The sequence below is a fragment of the Mixophyes fleayi genome, chromosome 7 (assembly GCF_038048845.1).
Source record: "Mixophyes fleayi isolate aMixFle1 chromosome 7, aMixFle1.hap1, whole genome shotgun sequence".
Classification (NCBI taxonomy): domain Eukaryota; kingdom Metazoa; phylum Chordata; class Amphibia; order Anura; family Limnodynastidae; genus Mixophyes; species Mixophyes fleayi.
Window position 1 is genome coordinate 131,517,614 of NC_134408.1, and position 21,301 is coordinate 131,538,914.

At 39.8% G+C, this 21,301-nt stretch overlaps 1 protein-coding gene across 2 annotated transcripts in view; it reads left to right on the forward strand.

The window, feature by feature from the left end:
• Positions 1–21,301, forward strand: part of DPP4 (dipeptidyl peptidase 4) — an 88,827-nt gene that overhangs the window by 36,037 nt on the left and 31,489 nt on the right. Inside the window, exons 4-10 of one of the 2 annotated variants that reach the window (XM_075180756.1) lie at positions 7,102–7,200; positions 8,770–8,864; positions 8,953–9,027; positions 11,253–11,305; positions 13,012–13,084; positions 17,495–17,615; positions 20,267–20,427. In XM_075180756.1, the coding sequence (XP_075036857.1) occupies positions 7,102–7,200; positions 8,770–8,864; positions 8,953–9,027; positions 11,253–11,305; positions 13,012–13,084; positions 17,495–17,615; positions 20,267–20,427 (677 nt within the window). The remainder of the gene's footprint in view (positions 1–7,101; positions 7,201–8,769; positions 8,865–8,952; positions 9,028–11,252; positions 11,306–13,011; positions 13,085–17,494; positions 17,616–20,266; positions 20,428–21,301) is intronic. The other variant, XM_075180757.1, reaches the window with a different exon arrangement.

Below are 21,301 nucleotides of genomic sequence, written 5' to 3' on the forward strand. Positions count from 1 at the left end.
TTTTTTCAGGATGTGTAGAACAGAGGGACATTCATCTGTTTTTAATGGGTATCTGAGTTGCTGAACAACTGGGAAACATCTGGTATTTTTAACAATTTTCTAACTCATTTAAAAAGCTGGAGGCTTTCCAACAGCAGTGACAGCGTACGCAGCGCATGTTATGTACCTCTGAAGATAATATAGATAAATAGAATTATCTATAAATATATGCGTTGAGCAACTTGGCGTTGGAATTATCTGTTGTTTGTAAACTTTCTGTTTGTTCTTATTGCTCTTTGATTAAACAAAAGAAAAACCATAACGAAAAACCACAAATGCAGACATTACATTATTCACAAATGTCCTAACCTCATTTCCGGTGTACGTGATTTGTTTGTATGTTGTTTTTTAATAAATGAGTAACATATTTTTAGTTTGTATATCCCTGGTGGATTGTCCTGAGCTCGACCTTGAATTCTTATAGCTCTATCAGTCTTTGTCCTTTAGAGCTATAAGCAGCCAATATGAAGATGGTAACAAACTCATACAGACTGAGACTTGTGGACAGATAAGGGGCTAGTCTGGATTGGTTAAGTCAGAGTAATCAGCAAAGAGGTTCTGCAGCAGCTACCTATTGCCCAAGGATTGTGAGCTGTTCCAGGTGAAATTATCCCATGGTATTGAAAATGCTTTGCTATGCTTGATGTAAGCAAGCAAAAAATATCTGCTGTAGCGTTCATTTCTATTTTTAGTGCAACCTGGTGGCTTAGTGGTTAGCACTTCTGCCTCACAGCACTGGGGTCATGAGGTCAATTCCCGACCATGGCCTTATCTGTGAGGGGTTTTTATGTTCTCCCCGTGTTTGCGTGGTTTTTCCTCCGGGTGCTCCGGTTTCCTCCCACACTCCAAAAACATACTGGTAGGTTAATTGGCTGCTTACAAAATTGACCATAGTCTGTCTGTCTGTGTGTGTGTTTTAGGGAATTTAGACTGTAAGCCCCAATGGGGCAGGGACTGATGTGAGTTCTCTGTACAGCGCTGCGGAATTAGTGGCGCTATATAAATAAATAATGATGATGATGATGATTTTGCAGCGATGTTGGACAGACTTTTTAAGGTACATTTCACTATTCTCGGAGCACCTTTTCCTTATTAGTCTTCATCTCTTACATGTCCACGTGTTCTCGGTTTTGAAGTGAATTGGGGCAAACGAGGTTCAAGTCAATCAGTTCTTAAAAATTTTCACAGCAGGACGGAGAAGTTGAGGAGGTGATTTTACTGATCTTGTAGGAGACAGTGAGGACAATCTCGTGTGATTGTGTAAGGGAGGACAGGGCTCAATGTGACAGGGGCAGTGCCATTATGTGAACAGGGCAATCAGGATGGCACAGACTGAGAGATAGTAGAAGTAGCAAGGTCCACAAAGAGCACAGAGGCTCCTGTTATGTTGTTATCAGAAGATTGTGGGATCAAAGTCACCTCTACATAAAACAAAGTCCATACCTCTAACTTTTTAACGTTTCCTACATTAGCTTCCATAATTACTGGTTAAACTGCTGTGGTCAATGTTCAAGCTTTTCTTGGACTGATTTTTCCATGAACCCTCTGAAAATATATGAATATTGTTTACCGTACAGACATATGTAAAAATCAACAGTGGGGAAATTATAAAATCTGCTAGATTGTTTTGTTATTTTTTTACTTTACTAAGTATGTCAACATTCCACTGAAACTGCTCTCACAAAAGTGATAAATGATCTACTTACTATAAGGGTCATTTCTCCATATTCTCCTGGACCTCTCTACTGCTTTTGACACCGTTGATTACCCTCTTCTCCTACACAGCCTTCACTCCATTGGCCTTCATGATACAGTTCTTTACTGGTTCACAATCAGACTTTTCCACAGCGTTCAAATATTTAGACGCTCTATGAAAACCATCCATTTTTTAAAACTTACCTTATCCCCAATAATACTATTCACACTAATGCATCCTCACAACTGTCCTAATCTTCACTCTGAGCCACATTTGTTCATCTTGTTTCAGCTGTGCCCTTTTCCACTTAGAATGTAAGCTCTCTACTGAGCAGGGTCCGCCATACCCTTTGTTTAATGTTTTAATGTCTTCATTTATTTTGTCTACCTTTAAATGTCCCTGTTTTAGGTATGTACTGTTTTCCCATACTGTATGGCACACGGAACACTGTGGAGCCTTACAAATCTATGATAATAATAATAATAATTTGCGAACATTGTTCCAATTTTGGTAATGCTGACAACACAAAGGCAGATGTTGTATGGCCAGGGCACTGAATGCCGGTATTTGTTTCCAATTTGGCTGCACAGTTGGGTGTCCAAATTGGACAGATCTGAATCAAGTCCTGGCTTTGTGACCCCATACACAGGCGATAACAGTTATCTGCCAATCGAATTTACAGGCATGCCAGAAGAGCTTTTATTCTGGCATTGTATTTTCTGGATTCAGACACTTGATATTGGCACAATTTTCCAATATTGTCAGCTCTGTCTGTGTGACAGCTTTGATGCCAGTGTTTTTCATAGTGATGTGAGTGATAACTCCTGCTCTCCCTCATATCATTTATTTCAGGCAAATATCTGAAGTTGGCAGGTACAGCAGAGATCAGATGTAATTTCTAGATCTGAAAAGCATCTTGGAGCGAGAAAGTAACATTAGTTCTGTGTCGCTGGTCATTTTGGAAAATAAGAGCATGTGTCAGAGAAGTTGATAGTAAGGATGTGTGTTTTTTAATGCTATTAGGAATTTGTGCCCTTAAATTTAAGGGAAGTTGCTTAAGATACAATAGGGCTGAATCCATTTTGAGCCTCAGTGACTCTGTTAATAGACAGGGCTGAGTGCCCATGAAGAATTACTAAGAGCGGAGAGTGGCAGTGGTTAGCTTTTCAGGACACTGAAGGAAATGCATGAGAATGTCACTGTTTCTCCTGGCTGGTTTACAAATCTGTGGTGAAGTTGTGACGAAAACTTCCGGCCCATTGAGTCATCTTATCCTGACCACAGGCTGCTCAGAGCCTGTGCATACCGCTAATTGTAAACTATGGTCTTACCTGCGTTCTAAATATAGGCTGAACTACAGACGGAGGAGTCAGCGGAAGAGAAACTTTGTCTGCTGTGTTCCAGTGCAGGGTTGGTGATGGGTGATAGGAAATAAATACTCTACATCGCATCACAGGCAAAGAAGACTTTTGTTTTAGTCAACAAAAAGTTTTATCAGGCTCAAATTTGTGGAAAGGCCCCATAGGCCTTAGTCTAAGGCTGAAAAGGTGCAGGGGCCTCACTTTGTACATCATTGTTTATTTTTTATTTGTATATTAATAAGTCATTATTTACATATTTTAAACATCTAAAATAGAGTGAAAATAGTGCTGACTAATTTCCATTTCTATATAGTTTAAAAAGGATGAGGAAGGGATTAAAACTATAGAAAGATAGATTGTAAGCTTGCGAGCAGGGTCCTCTCATCCCTCTGTATGGATTACCCAATATTGTTTTATTACTGTCTGTTCCCAATTGTAAAGCGCTATGGAATCTGCTGGCGCTATATAAATAAATGTTGATGGCAGCACGGTGGCTTAGTGGTCAGCACTTCTGCCTCACAGCACTGGGGTCATGAGTTAGATTCCCGACCATGGCCTTAACTGTGTGGAGTTTGTATGTTTTCCCCATGTTTGTGTTGGTTTGCTCCGGGAGCTTCGTTTTCCTCCCACACGCCAAAAACATACTAGTAGGTTAATTGGCTGCTATTAAATTGACCCTAGTCTCTGTGTATGTTAGAGAATTTAGACTGTAAGCTCCAATGGGGCAGGGACTGATGTGAATGAGTTCTCTGTACAGCGCTGCGGAATTAGTGTCTCTATATAAATAGCTGATGATGTTGATGAAGATAGAATGGTGCGATGCTGAGGGTACAGAGCTACACATAAATGAATCCTAAAAGACTGCTAGGTTCAAAATAAATAATTTTCACTACTATGTATCTCTTAAAATGGAGCCCTCTGAACCTAGTTGACGACAACTATTTACAATCAAGTAAACCAACAATTTTTTTATCAGCAGTTTATAGAACGATTATATAGAATGTTACATTCGTAGAATGTGTTCTAAAGTGATGACAGCAGAATTACTTGCACAGTTGGTATAAGGCCACACTGTTCTTACAAGCTGTATGTCAATAGCGTGTCGTATTCAGGAGTGAGTGCCCAAGGGAGTACTCCATTTCCCTTGGGAAAGAAATGTAACCATTTAAATCGAAATTAAAGTTGTAAACTCTACACTGGAAATATACTAATTAATTATTAAAAGCCTATGTAAATATAAAAAAGACATAGTACAGATGTGGCCAAAAATATTGTCGTCCTTGCGGTGTTTTCAAATAATTCACAATTTGTTTTAAACATAAGTTGAAATTAACAGCAGGTTTTGGTCTCCACTTTTTTTTTCTGTTAATATTACACAACCTTTATTTTTGGTTCAGAATCTAACACTTTATATCCTTTTAAATCAGAAAATGAAAAGGCATTGACAAAATAATTGACACCCTAGAAGTAATATTTGGTAGCACGGCCTTTGGTCAAACTAACGGGAATGAACTGCTTCCTATAGCCATGAATGAGCTTCCTGTACCTCTCTACTCCAACATGGCCTGGAAATGTCCAGAATTCATGATTCCATTCACATGGTCAAGGCAACTAGTGACAGATGCAGCGCAGAAACCCCAAAACGTCACTGAACCTCCTCCATGTTTATCTGTAGAAAGGGTTCTTTTCTTTGAAAATTTAATTTTGTGTTCTATAAACATAGGGATGATATGATTACCCAAGAGATCTAATATGACATCATCTGTCCACAGGAGAGGATTTTGGCTTGTTCAGGTGTGTTTTGGCAAACTCCAGTCTGGTTTCTTATGTCCCTCTCTCAGCAGTGGGACCCGATTGAAAAACCTACCCCTATCATTGAGATAATGACATATGGTGCAAAGTCAAAGTGCCGTCCCTTGTGTCTGAAGGTCAGGTGCATCTGAGGTGTTTTCTCTTGCGGCCAAGTACAAGGACATTGGCCTTAAACCTCCTGATAACATTATAATGGAAACAGGAACATCAAGATATCTGGAGATTTACAGTCTTGAGATTGTCCATGATTGGCTACAATCTTCTGTCTGACCTCCTCAGACAATGCTCATTGTGGTAGACACAGTAACAAAAACATAAACATAAACATAACATAACAAAACATAAAAAATAGAAGAATGAGTCATTCTCTCTATTCAAAGTTATGGAATGAGTGACTTTTATATTGCAGGCACTTTCTGTTCACCACAGGTGAGTTCAATTCCAAAGTGAAGGAGAATCGCCTGCTTGAAAACTACTTAATTCTAACTACTTCTAAAAGGTGCCAATAATTTTTGTCCGGTCCATTTAAAGATTTCTTTTGGAATGAGCTAAGACTTTTTTCTCATTTTTACTGCTTTTGTGTTTTATTCCACTGCAAACCCCCAAAAAATATATGTGGGGTAACAAATATTTTTTTAATTTCAAAAATTTTGTGGAAGGAATGGTGCATTATCAGAAAACAAAAGCAAGGGCGCCAATATTTGTGGCCATGACTGAACAACGTTGTAAATTGTGCCTACTTTTCAAGAAAAATGCCAGACCTTAGCCCAGGTCTGGCCAACCTGTGGCTCTCCAGGTGTTGTAAAACAAGTCCCAGCATGCTTTGTCAGCAGATAGCTCACTGATAGCTGGCAAGGCATGCTGGGATTTGTAGTTTTACAACACCTGGAAAGCCACAGGTTGGTCAGGCTTGCCTTAGACATTTACCACTGGATGTGCCCTTAAAGAATGTGATGTGTTTATTCATCTGACCAGAGGCAGAGTGTCCCAGGAAATTGCATTGATATATTGGCACCTTACAAACTAATACACATTTACACTGTATGTATCACCAGTGAATAACCCACTAAAAAACAAAAAACCCCAACAAAAGAAACAAATATATACAAAGGGCAGCCTAGTTGGAACTGTAGGTTCTTTTCTGTTCTCAAATTTTTATGATTCTATACCTTAACTGTTTATTATATGGTCTTGTTAAGTAAGCGTTGTTTATTTTATATTTGATTGTCATGGTGGAGCTTAGGTTTGTGTGGTGTGCGTATATGTGTTTATTTTTCATTTTCTTATTAATTAACTTGCTTTAGAGCTAAGTGACCACAAATTCCAAAGTGTGTGGGCCCAAAATGACAGCTAATTTGGGTGTGGTTGGCATCTATCATCTGTCAATGGAGACGGGTGGAAAATGCAGTCAAAACGTGCGTCGTCCAAGTGCAGTAATTGTGCCATAGAGTAGAGGAGTTTAACCAGTTGATTAATAGTCCAAGTGGATTACCATAATCTATCTTTGCTGTCCTCTGATTGTCAGATATGCAATACTTTATACTGAGAACTGCTTATTTTGGGGATTCCATAATAATATCACACCGGCTCCTGGACTTCCAGAACAGTGCGTTTCCACCAAAAAAATGTTGAGCACCATTGCTCTGTAGGATATGTACACATTTTGTAATTATTTTGTAATTAAACGACATGTCAAGTTATGGACAAGTCTTGGCTGTTTTATTCACTCCTTACAAACAGCACATGTTTAAAAACCCAGAGATACAGAAATCCACAGAGGGCAAATCATCCTGTGAATTTGCACTTTTGAGAAAGTAAGTGCATTCATGACAGTCCCATATAGCTAAATTGAATGCTTCTATTGAACTGTATGAGACAAGCAAGGGATAGATTTAGCAAGCCTTCTAACCAGGAATAGTGGTTGTGTTGTCTATAGCAACCAATCAGATTCTAGCTATGGTTTTCCTGAATGTACTAGATAAATGATAGCCATATTCTGATTGGTTGTTATGAGCAACACCTCAACTTTTAACAAACCCCAGTGACTGTTTATTATCTTGTAGTTCCTTTATTAGCTAAATTGGATACTGAGAACTCCAATAACCCGTTGAATAACTTGTTGTGATTAGTAACCAATACGAAGACAAAATAAATGCAGTGATTTTTCAATACAATTGATTTTTCTTTTTCTAGACACAAAAGAAGAGGTAGATCCTCGCAAGACCTACACATTGGATGACTATTTTGGTGATACTTTAAGGTATAGATCCTTTGGGATACAGTGGCTTTCAGGTAATTGTTTTACAATATTTCATATAAATATTTACCTAACTTAAAATGTTTGTAGTGATTCTAAGGGGGGTATTCAATTGACGGCATGATCGGCGAAAATTGAGCACTCGAAAAATATTACCGTTAATACGGTAATTTACTCGCTGAATTTCAGCTCGCAGCTCCCTGAGCCGCGAGCTGAAATCCAGCGAGTAAATTACCGTATTAACGTTTTTTACACGCAGGATTACTGTATTAACGGTAATATTTTTAGAGCGCTCGATTTTCGGCGATCACGCCGTCAATTGAATACCCCCCTAAGCTGTAGTTTTCTGTAAGGAGAATGTATCAATAATTACAGTGTAGTTTGGAAGATATGGATACATCTTTAATGTATTGTATATTTTATGACTCTCAGTGCTAAAGTACTTTTCTTAAGCACACAATGAAATCCTTTATGACTTGCAAGTATTGTGTAAGCATAAAACATGTTGATTGAAGTGGTTAACTGTTTAAAAATATTGCACATTATATGAACCATTTTTCAAGTGTTCTCTACTAGATGGCGCCCCCTGCTGTTATATTTCTGGCACTTATTTTAAAGGGTGCTAATACCAAAATGATATTATATTTCTGATTAAGGAAAAACATTTACGATCGTGAACTTTATAGCTATTTTGTGGTGTTCACATTTTACACAAAAGGTGTTCGAAAAAACTCAATTCAAAAATGCAAGAAAAAATAATAAATTATAATGAATTTATATGTTGGATTTTACCAGATCTGATGGGTTTTCCGATGACTTCAATGGTTCCACTTCACTCTGCTCTCCACTTCTTTATCTGTCGTTGATGCTTTCCCCTTTATTTACAATTTTCATAAACATGTAGGAAGGGGCACCAAGGTTTGAGAACAGAGCAGCATGTGACCAGATCCACCTGGTGACCCCGATAGCTGTAACAGTTCCATGATGCTCTGCCTACTTTTATACCCACTGTGCATTCACTGCTCAGAAGAGGACTCTGCTTCTGGGGCCCCCATCACTTTGTTTTGAATAGAGCAGAGTGGTAGCTTTGGGGGTGATTTGAGGGCCCCCCAGAGGTGCGGGAAGCTCAGAGGCATAGTAGATTCTGCTCCCTCTGCACCCACCGTAGTTCAGCCTTTGCTATTCTGCACTTATATATTTTTATACGTCCGCTTGCCAGACTATTTTTTGTAAGATTTCAAACAGTGCCTCCCATGTGCGGCTCATGCCAAGAGGGAAGTGGGCATCATTGAGTTGATAGATGTGCAGCAGAGCTCTTAACCGGGCACAGGATGGTGGAGGGGCAGGTTTATTTTTATTGCTATAATGTTTTTTTATTTATAATTTATAGATTATGAACATATAACCTCTCGCTCAATTTGAGCCGCATTATATCTATGATTTTATTTACACAGTTCCTTTAAGACCTAGAATTTAATTATTTTATCTTCACATTGTTGAAAACATGTAAAACAGGCCCAGATTGTATTTTAGCTATAGTTTACATGTGAACTTTCAATAAGCCAATGTGTATTTTGTGATTAATCCTGCGTTACCTTTTCTAGACAACGAGTATCTCTACCAGACAAGAGACAATAATGTGCTTGTAAATAACGTTGACACTGGAGAAACAAAAACGTTAATTTCGGATACCACAATAGTATGTAACATTCCTGTCATTTCAGTTCATTTAGTTTTAGCATCTTTGAAATGTTCCTTAACATTGTTCTTTCATTGTGTCTTGTCAGAATAACAGCAACGCATCATTCTATGAGTTGTCTGCAGACAGAAAATTTGCACTACTACAGTATAACTATGAGAAGGTAACAGAATCTACTGTCCCACCAGAACATAGTTTCTCTAGACACACATGACCAATCTTTCTTTCAGAACATTGTTTCTCTAATCCTATGTGACCGATCTGCCCACCAGAACATTGTTTCTTTAGTCCGATGTGACCAATCTTCCCACCAGAACATTGTTTCCCTGGCCACACCTGACCGATCTTTCCACCAGAACATAGTTTCTCTAGACACACATGACCAATATTCCCTTCAGAACATTATTTCTCTAGTCCTATGTGACCGATCTTCCCACCAGAACATTGTTTCCCTGGCCAGACATGACCAATATTCCCACCAGAACATAGTTTTTCTAGGCACACATGACCGATCTTCCCCCAGAACATAGTTTCTCTAGGCACACATGACCAATATTCCCACCAGAACATAGTTTTTCTAGGCACACATGACCGATCTTTCCACCAGAACATTGTTTCTCTAGTCCTATGGGACTAATCTTCCCACCAGAACATTGTTTCCCTGGCCACACCTGACCAATCTTTCCACCAGAACATTGTTTCTCTAGGCACACATGACCAATCTTCCCACCAAAACATTGTTTCTCTAGTCTCACATGACCAATCTGCCCACAGGAATATTGTTTCTCTAGGCCCACATGACCAATCTACCCACCAGAATATTGCTTCTCTAGTCTCACATGACCAATCTTCTCACCAGAATATTGCTTCTCTAGGCACACGTGACTGAACTTCCCACCAGAACATTGTTTCTGTACCCACACATGACCGATCTTCCTGCCAGAACATTGTTTCCCCAGTCATCCCAGTCTGATCTTCCACCAGAAGATTATTTCGCTAGCCAGACATGACTGATCCTGCCACTTAGCATTATCAATTGCAATCCCATTGTTCTGGCAACCATACATACTCATTTTGGTGTCCAACATGTTGAGATATCAGTCTAACTTGCTGTTATCAGCTGCAATTTAGTCCCTTTTTGGCAAACATTACAGGGAATCATACTATAATTAATCTCACTTGATACAACTAGTAAATGTAACTGTCAGTCCAACTTTTCCGGACTTCAGATATTTCACCTAAAAGTGTAATTTTCCATTATCCAAACATTTGCTTAGTTGCTTTAGATCTACTCTAAGGAGTGTATCTAATGGTTACTTGACTTTACAAATTCTGCTCATATTGCAATTCTGTATTCTCCAACCCCCTCCATTGCCTCCATCTGTCTCATATCATGAGGATTAATATCCCAAAAAGAAGAGCTATATGGGATGTCCCACCAAAAGATATCTGGAGACAGATGGTCTTACTGGTAATGGACAAGAGATGGAAACACTTTGTTAAAATGCTCATGCATTACTCAAGAAAATAACATTGCAACATGGTCAAAGTCATGTATACAAATGCTGGATTGCCTTGGTTGCCTATATTATTGCTAGCATGGCTTCAAGAGGAGACCACCTTGACTTTGCAAGAGGGATGATTGTTGGGTTGGTGATGGCAGCATGTAACTCTGAGGGAGAAACATCAGCAGCAAAGGACAACAGTGGACTGAAGAGCATACTCCAGGATCATGACATTGAGGCTTTAATTCAAAGTGCAAAGAAAGACATGTGAGCAACTGCAAATCAGTTGACTGCAATCTTCAACCTGTAGAGCGAGCAGCTGGTTTAATGAAAACCAGTGTGACGAGAACATCACAGTGCTGAATATAGTTTAAAAAAAGAATACATCTTCTAAGATGTACCTCTTAAAAACATAGTCACGCGGAAAATAAGAAGCTTTGTGGCAGATTCAGTGGCTCGATGTTCAGATGCTCATATTACCGGCTATTACGGTAAGAAATCTCCGCTCATTTTTCTGCACAACTGTTTGGGAAGTGAAGCAATATGAGAGAGATTTCTGTAAAAACTCAGACACAATGAGTCTCTGTGGACTGTAAATGGTAATTATACCTCAATGTTAGTGAATTGCCTTTCTACACTCTTATTAGGATCGGGGCTCTAACCCATATCTCCACTAGATCCATAGAGCATTAACTGAGAGCCGAGGGAATTCTGTTTTTTCATAGGCTTTATGATTTATAAGATCTGATAGGCTACAAATTTTTCTTTAATAAAACAATGTGATGTGTATATATATATATATATATATATATATATATATATATATATACTATAATAAAACAGATTTGTTGATTATGTTTTGAAAGCTCTGCTTGATTTCCAGATTTGGAGACATTCATACAAAGCCTCTTACCGAATCCTTAATGTTGAAACTCAGTAAGTTTTAATTCTCCAGTATATGAACTAGAGCAAAATGTGACCCAATAAGTTACTTCTGGTTTGTACATTATAATAAATAGCATAATGGTATTGCATTGTATTCCATCTGATTGTTGATGCATGGATTTTGGCATAATTGTTGCCAATCTATGATGTCCTAGATGTGTAGCTCCAGCAGTATTTTGCAAAACTATCTAGATTAAAATAAATAATGATTTATCTGGAACTACAGTAGTTACAAAAGAACACAAAAGTCCCTTTTCAAGGGGTGAGCCCTTCTACAAGGGACATTTCACCTACACATATTATTGTCATATAATATTTTGTACTGCCAAATACAGACCTTTTCTGCCATATGGTATATTGCAGCTAGGCACACTATGGCTCTCCATGCACTGAGACTGATACTGTATATTGAAGCTAGGCACCCTATGGCTCTCCATGCACTGAGACTGATACTGTATATTGCAGCTAGGCACCCTATGGCTCTCCATGCACTGAGACTGATACTGTATATTGCAGCTAGGTACCCTATGGCTCTCCATGCACTGAGCCTGATACTGTATATTGCAGCTAGGCACCCTATGACTCTCCATGCACTGAGACTGATACTGTATATTGCAGCTAGGCACCCTATGGCTCTCCATGCACTGAGACTGATACTGTATATAGCAGCTAGGCACCCTATGGCTCTCCATGCACTGAGAGTGATACTGTATATTGCCGCTAGGCACCCTATGACTCTCCATGCACTGAGACTGATACTGTATATTGCAGCTAGGTACCCTATGGCACTCCATGCACTGAGACTTATACTGTATATTGCCGCTAGGCACCCTATGGCTCTCCATGCACTGAGACTGATACTGTATATTGCAGCTAGGCACCCTATGGCTCTCCATGCACTGAGACTGATACTGTATATTGCAGCTAGGCACCCTATGGCTCTCCATGCACTGAGACTGATACTGTATATTGCAGCTAGGCACCCTATGGCTCTCCATGCACTGAGACTGATACTGTATATTGCAGCTAGGCACCCTATGACTCTCCATGCACTGAGACTGATACTGTATATTGCCGCTAGGCACCCTATGGCTCTCCATGCACTGAGAGTGATACTGTATATTGCCGCTAGGCACCCTATGACTCTCCATGCACTGAGACTGATACTGTATATTGCAGCTAGGTACCCTATGGCACTCCATGCACTGAGACTGATACTGTATATTGCCGCTAGGCACCCTATGGCTCTCCATGCACTGAGACTGATACTGTATATTGCAGCTAAGCACCCTATGGCTCTCCATGCACTGAGACTGATACTGAATTTCAGCTGCAGCCTAGAAACTATAAGTTGCAAAAACTGCTTTAGGTTATTTCTATTTAAAAAAAATATTCTATGTTTTAATTTGCATGTTAATGATTATAAGTGTATTCTCCAAGACTTGCTTATTTCTACAATAATTTCAATAAAAATTTACAAGTGTAATAGACGATAATCTCCCTGTGCCATAAAGACACCATCAAGAGGCCATAAAGTGTTAAATGTGCTGATTGCATGTATATCATCTCATTACGTTTTTGAAAAATAAGTTTGATCCATTAACTCTGTTGATCTGTTTTATGATATGAGCATATTACGTGAATGGCTGTTTTGGTCGCTCACCACTCAAACGCCCACTGCATGTTTTGTTTCCCAGAGCGCTGGTAACTGCAAATGAACTGCCTGATAGTATTCAGTATATAACATGGTCTCCTGTTGATCATAAACTGGTAAGTTCATCCAACAGTCTACACAATAACTCTTATTCTATGCAGAAAACCAGTTAAGCAAATGAGTTGTCATTTACAGTTTAAATGCACTAACATGGCTCAAAGTCTTAAACAGTACAGAAATGGTGGGGGGTGCCACATATTACTATATCGGGACAAGAATGCAGGAGTTAATTTTAGGCACCAAATACATATTTATCATACTGTCAACCATTTGTTGTATATCCAACAATGTAATATTAATATATAATATCTGAAATTAACATGTGGGGGCTGATTCATTAAGGGAAGTAAGGAAAGAAAATGGAGTAAGTTTGTTCCTGGACCAACCATGTTACAATATAAGGGGTGCAAATTAGTTTATTACTTAGCATATAAGTTAAATTCTGGCTGTTTTTTCATGTAGCACACAAATACGTGATAGCTTTATTTGTACATGGAAATTTACAGTTGATCTAGGACATGCCCTAGCCCAAATATAAATCTGCCATCAAATTTTAAATTTACGTCCCCTTCCAATGCAACATAGTTATTCCAAGGTGCAAAGTTACTCCTTTTTTTTGCTTTATTTTCCTTAATGAATCAGGCCCGTGATCTTTAGTGCACATTTTGATCAAATTGTGAATGCCCATCTACTGCGATAAGGTGACCTCATTCATATAGGTACCTACACTAAGAATTAATTTATATAACAGGGTGCATACCTCTCTGTTGCATCAGCTTATGGGTTATAGATAATGCTAGCAGGACCTGGATGAAAGCTAAACTAAGTAAAAACACCTATAAATAAATGGGTGGGGTGCTGGACCAAAGTCCAGTGATGCATCTAGCCAAATATGCGTCACTTTTATTATATGTGGCTACCCTAAGCCCTTCCCTCCTTTACCTTTATTACTAGCTTAATGGTACTTTTTAGTTGTGTCAGCATTTAGAAGTACCAGTTACTGAGAGACTTCGGCAAAATGGAGCTCATGCTGAGTTGAACGTACATCTGTTTTACCAGTGATGATGATGATGATGATCTGCAGCACTAGCTAACCGTTTCTGATGGGCTGATTGCGGATTGACACCTCTAGCTGATAGCACTTAACTCATTAATGTGGCTGCTCTATTATATGAATTCATGACTGTCACATTCGTATTACTGTTTTGATTTTTCCATTTGGAATGAGGCAGGAAAGGAGATTCCAATTTGATTTTTAAAGAAGAAAACAATAGATGTTGTATTTGATTTGATTTTATTTGTGTATTATATTTCCATTTCAAATTTAATAATTTTATATGTTAAATGTGGCTTTCACTTTTATTAATAATTGCAGAGATATTATTGTCTCTTGTGTATATGACACTCCATGACATTATTTTCTTGCTTACAAATAGGATATAGCAACGTTGACATTTACAAGTTAAACTGCCAAGCCCCCTCTCTACACTATTTCTACACTTTATCTACCCTATCCTATAAATTCAGTGCAAACAACAAAGATGTTACATTGTGAGACAGATTTATAAAAACATTTGCACCTAAAAATTTGTTGCAGTTCAATGTGAAAAAAGCATGTTCCTTTCGAGCCCTGTTATCCACATATCATAAGTTTTCGCAAATATAATCTCCCCCTTTTACTGCTTGAACTTAAGAGGTGACAAAAAGTTGAGTTTTTACAACTGCTCTGCTAGATCCATATACTGGCTAATGGTAGCTGTTTCTGAATACAGTGACTGTCCTCGCTTTCCTCCAGATGCCAATGAGGAGGGCAGCGACTGTTCTCCATTTCCTCGAGATGCCAATGAGGAAGACAGTGCCTGTTCTCCCATTCCTATATATGCCAAGGAGGAGGGCAGTGTCTGTTCTCCCATTCCTACAGATGCCAAAGAGAAGGGCAGTGACTGATCTCCCTTTCCTCCGGATGACAATGAGGAGGGCAGCGACTGTTCTCCCTTTCCTCCGGATCACAATGAGGAGGGCATCGACTGTTCTCCCTTTCCTCCGGATGACAATGAGGAGGGCAGCGACTGTTCTCCCTTTTCTCCGGATGACAATGAGGAGGACAGTGACTGTTCTCCCTTTCCTCCGGATGACAATGAGGAGGGCAGTGACTGTTCTCCCTTTCCTCCAGATGACAATGAGGAGGGCAGTGACTGTTCTCCCTTTCCTCCGCATGACAATGAGGAGGACAGTGACTGTTCTCCCTTTCCTCCGGATGACAATGAGGAGGGCAGCGACTGTCCTCCCTTTCCTCCGGGTGACAATGAGGAGGACAGTGACTGTTCTCCTTTTCCCCTGGATGACAATGAGGAGGGCAGTGACCGTTCTTCCTTTCCTCCAGGTGACAATGAGGAGGGCAGTGACTGTTCTCCCTTTCCTCCAGATGACAATGAGGAGGGCAGTGACTGTTCTCCCTTTCCTCCGGATGACAAAGAGGAGGGCAGTGACTGTTCTCCATTTCCTCCGGATGACAATGAGGAGGGCAGTGACTGTTCTCCCTTTCCTCCAGATGACAATGAGGAGGGCAGTGACTGTTCTCCCTTTCCTCCGGATGACAATGAGGAGGACAGTGACTGTTCTCCCTTTCCTCCGGATGACAATGAGGAGGGCAGCGACTGTCCTCCCTTTCCTCCGGGTGACAATGAGGAGGACAGTGACTGTTCTCCTTTTCCCCTGGATGACAATGAGGAGGGCAGCGACTGTTCTCCCTATTCTCCGGATGACAATGAGGAGGACAGTGACTGTTCTCCCTTTCCTCTGGATGACAATGAGGAGGGCAGTGACTGTTCTACATTTCCTCCTGATGACAATGAGGAGGGCAGTGACTGTTCTCCCTTTCCTCCGGATGACAATGAGGAGGGCAGTGACTGTTCTCCCTTTCCTCCAGATGACAATGAGGAGGGCAGTGACCGTTCTTCCTTTCCTCCAGGTGACAATGAGGAGGGCAGTGACTGTTCTCCCTTTCCTCTGGATGACAATGAGGAGGGCAGCGACTGTCCTCCCTTTCCTCCGGGTGACAATGAGGAGGACAGTGACTGTTCTCCTTTTCCCCTGGATGACAATGAGGAGGGCAGCGACTGTTCTCCCTTTTCTCCGGATGACAATGAGGAGGACAGTGACTGTTCTCCCTTTCCTCTGGTTGACAATGAGGAGGGCAGTGACTGTTCTACATTTCCTCCTGATGACAATGAGGAGGGCAGTGACTGTTCTCCCTTTCCTCCGGATGACAATGAGGAGGGCAGTGACTGTTCTCCCTTTCCTCCAGATGACAATGAGGAGGGCAGTGACTGTTCTCCATTTCCTCCGGATGACAATGAGGAGGGCAGCGACTGTTCTCCCTTTTCTCCGGATGACAATGAGGAGGACAGTGACTGTTCTCCCTTTCCTCCGGATGACAATGAGGAGGGCAGTGACTGTTCTCCCTTTCCTCCAGATGACAATGAGGAGGGCAGTGACTGTTCTCCCTTTCCTCCGGATGACAAAGAGGAGGGCAGTGACTGTTCTCCATTTCCTCCGGATGACAATGAGGAGGGCAGTGACTGTTCTCCCTTTCCTCCAGATGACAATGAGGAGGGCAGTGACTGTTCTCCCTTTCCTCCGGATGACAATGAGGAGGACAGTGACTGTTCTCCCTTTCCTCCGGATGACAATGAGGAGGGCAGCGACTGTCCTCCCTTTCCTCCGGGTGACAATGAGGAGGACAGTGACTGTTCTCCTTTTCCCCTGGATGACAATGAGGAGGGCAGCGACTGTTCTCCCTTTTCTCCGGATGACAATGAGGAGGACAGTGACTGTTCTCCCTTTCCTCTGGATGACAATGAGGAGGGCAGTGACTGTTCTACATTTCCTCCTGATGACAATGAGGAGGGCAGTGACTGTTCTCCCTTTCCTCCGGATGACAATGAGGAGGGCAGTGACTGTTCTCCCTTTCCTCCAGATGACAATGAGGAGGGCAGTGACCGTTCTTCCTTTCCTCCAGGTGACAATGAGGAGGACAGTGACTGTTCTCCCTTTCCTCCGGATGACAATGAGGAGGGCAGTGACTGTTCTTCCTTTCCTCTGGATGACAATGAGGAGGGCAGTGACTGTTCTCCCTTTCCTCCGAATGACAATAAGGAGGGCAGTGACTGTTCTCCCTTTCCTCCGGAGGACAATGAGGAGGGCAGTGACATAGCTGAACACCCTGAGCTCTGGTGCAAAGATCCTGTACCCCCACCCATTTTATCTCATGTCTGTCTTCCTCGTTTTTGGTCATTACCTCCCCTAACCTTGCCTCCTACTTTAGCCCCCTTTTGTCATTTGCCTACTTAATGTGTCCTTACTACCACCCTTCCCCAAAAGAGTTGCACCCTTCTGTATCTGCACAGTCCGTACTGCATATTTGGGAACCTTGTACTGTGCTTACATTTATTTTCCAATTCTAGGCATATGTTAGGAAAAACAATATTTATATAAGAAATACTCCAGATGCAGCAAGTGTCCAGATTACCTTTAATGGAGAGGAAAATAAAATCTATAATGGAATACCGGACTGGGTGTATGAAGGTAAGCACTTTTAACGAATCTGTATTTTAATTCTGTATAGGTGGTCTACACAAATTATAATATTGGGGTACATACAAAAAGATTATACTAAAACAAGAAAACAGGAGCTGGAAGCATGTAACACAATTATCATAATAACTATAAATGTTAAGTGAAAAGTATAAGTGGTAAACAAACATGGATCAGATTCCTGGAAAAGAACAATAAAATCAACCTTGGCCACCTGCAGCCATTGTAATGAAAGTAGTTTAAATAAATGGTTTCTTCCTTTAATTTTACTTTAATTGCTATTCATTCTTCCCAAAAATCGTCTTACTTTCTATACATTCCTCTTGTTATTCCTTATATTTTATTCAGTCTAATTCTTCTTTCAATATTTATCCTTAGCATCTGTGTTTGTCCGATTTCACATCCATTACTGTAGTCTATCTATGCTTATATTTATCTCTCATATATCCATCCATCTAATTATCTCATATCTATACATCTATCTATCTCATATCTATCTCGCATGTGTCCTCTGCACATCTACTGATACACAAACCCACCCATTGATTCCATCATATCTTACATTTCACTAAGCTACTTACCTACACCTTGCTCCTCCCACATTTTAAGCACCACCTCCTCTAATTCTTTTGTCAAGCCAACACATACCACAATTACTATCCACACCCACATTCTCAGTCACTTTCTCTTACCCCCACAGCCATTTCTACCTTTATCTCAACGCTCGCCCTTATCCATTCTCCTAATTAGACTCACTCCCATCACCACTAAGAAAAACTGGAACCCAGAGACTCAACCAACCTCAAGGACTATGCTCTCATCCACAGACCACAGATCCTATATAATGCAAGGTCAACCCACAACAAACAGTGCTCCATGGCCTCAGAAAGATAATTGTAATGAAAAAAGTTAGCGAGCGGCAAAGTGGGAGCATCACAATTAGGTGCCCCTCCACTATCCATTCCAGTAGTCACTTGCTGAGAGAGTGGTTTCAGTTCAAGACTTTGCACATCCAGCTTGAGAAGAAGTACAAAGTGTATCAAGCACCCGTTGCTGGGTGCACCAGCTGTTTGCCCTATGTGATGGCCCCCTTTTCTCTAGAATATTAACTAGGATCTCATCATCCACAGATTTGGAATTACTATTACATAGACTATGCCACCTCTTAGCTGGGAATGGGTGGTAGGCTAAGGAAATCATTGCAGATATAGGGAATCTATATGATTGCAATTTATAATGGAGAGTTTTCCTTTCTCCACTCTGAGTACAAATTCGCAACTACCTCAGTGGAGTTTTAGTTAGCCTTCATTTGGATCAACACATCTAGAACGGTTAATTGATTGAAGTTGATGCACTTTGACTTTTTTCATCCTTGTTAACAATGTAACTTATTCATGTAGCAACTAGAATCAATTTACAATCTCTTCTCAGATTCCTTGGGGGGTATTCAATTGTTGCTTTTAACGCGCTAAAACAAAAAAAACAAGCGCTCGAAAAATATGACAGTTTATACGGTAATATGCGCGTAAATACCGTTAATACGGTAGTTCACTCGCTGAATTTCATCTCGCAGCTCAGGGAGCTGCGAGATGAAATTTAGCGAGTAATTACCGTATTAATGCTAATATTTTTAGAGCGCTTGTTTTTTTTTGTTTTAGCGCGTTAAAAGCAACAATTGAATACCCCCCCTTGTGTCTCACCCACAAAACGTATCATGCATAGTTGTCAACAATCCCCAATTTTCAATAACATTCCCTGTTTAAATATTTTTCATTCATTATTTCATAATAAAAATGTCTTTTTTTTCATAATGCTCAGGAAAATTCCTTTTATGTTTATTTAAATCAATTTTCACTAATTATTTTTAAACATGTCATGGTGGGGATTGTATTGCAGTGAAATCTACCTAGACCAGCTTCTCAACCTCTTTGTATCCTATACTTTCTATATTTATACCCCTACTGTATGTCAACTAATACTAAGTACCTCTTAAAGTGTCTACATCTACTACACTTATTACACTAAGTACCTTCTGATGTGTGTAACTGTTTATTAAACAATACCATATGCCTTTAAATGTTTGAGAAACACCATATTTGTAGTTAATATGATTTGTCCAGTCCTATAAGGATACATTGTTATTTTGAGTTCAATTCAATTGGTTGAAATACTGCAAGAATGTGTTTCAGGTATCTTTAGGGGTACACAGTTTTAGAAGCCCTGTTTTTGCTTGGTTTAAGAGCTACACTTATTTTACAATTACAACTACTCCATCTATATTTAGGTTTGAGTGCCTTTAGAGATATTTTTACCTTAAGTTTATGTTTGTAGACATCACTTCTGCCGTTGACCATCGGTGAGTGGTCCTGGCAGATCAGAAGAACCTTTTACTCGAATTTGGTGTTTCCAGAGGAGGGTCTCCCACCAAAGTGATAGAATATGTAAAGGGGGGGGGAGGGGGTTGAGTTATATTCTATTTTACACTACATATTAATAACACTGACATTATCTGAAGCTTGGATAAGTCACTTTTGGTGTTGGTTTTATAGTGATATCTGTAAATTATATATTATGACGTAATATAATATTATCATATAATATATATTATATAGTGACATGTCATTCTTCCCTTATATTTTCAGAGGAAATGTTTTCTTCCAACCATGCCTTATGGTGGTCACCAAATGCAATATTCCTGGCCTTTGTTGAATTTAACGACACAGAAGTACCAGTTATAGAATATACATTTTATGGAGAAGAATCACAACAGTATCCACAGACCATTCATATCCCTTATCCTAAGGTATGTTATCATAAGAAAAGTGGTATAATCCATGCCCAGTCATGTAACAGCGGAGGTTTTCTATGGAGCAAATTGAGACAAATTTAATATAATTGGCCAATAGGCAAAAATGTTATGTAACCCATAGCAACCAATCAGTTCTTAGCTTTCATTTTCAAAACTGACTAGAGAAATGTCAGCTATAGTTTGATTGGTTACTATATGTTACAGCATATTTAAGCACTTTGGGCCATTAAATAAACACACATAATGAATTATTGCACCATTGTAGAGATTTGTTTGGTATACTTTGTGTTGAAAACAGCAACATATTTTCTAATTTGTTATCTTTATTTTTAAACTTTCAGGCTGCTAAATCTGTCCTCATTGGCTAATGGCTAACATGGGCAGGGCTCTGTGCAGTACCGTACATAGAGCCTCAGTGATCTGTGGCCTGATTCATTAAGGATCTTAACTTGAGAAACTTCTTATTTCAGTCTCCTGGACAAAACCATATGACAATGTCAGGGGTGCAAATTAGCATTCTGTTTTGCACATAAGTTAAATACTGACTGTTTTTTCATGTAGCACACAAATAATTGATAGCTTATTTGAACACTGAAATTTAAAGTTGATATTTGTGTGCTACATGAAAAAAACAGCCAGTATTTAACTTATGTGCAAAACAGAATGCTGATTTGCACCCCTTGCATTGTAACATGGTTTTGTCCAGGAGACTGAAATACGAAGTTTTTCTAGTTAAGATCCTTTATGAATCAGGCCCCTGGTTTTGAGCAGAGTGGCTACATATGTAATATTTAGTTATTATGTACAATACAGCTCTGCTCAAACATGAAACAGAACTGACCTAAGGCTGGGTACACACTACTGAATT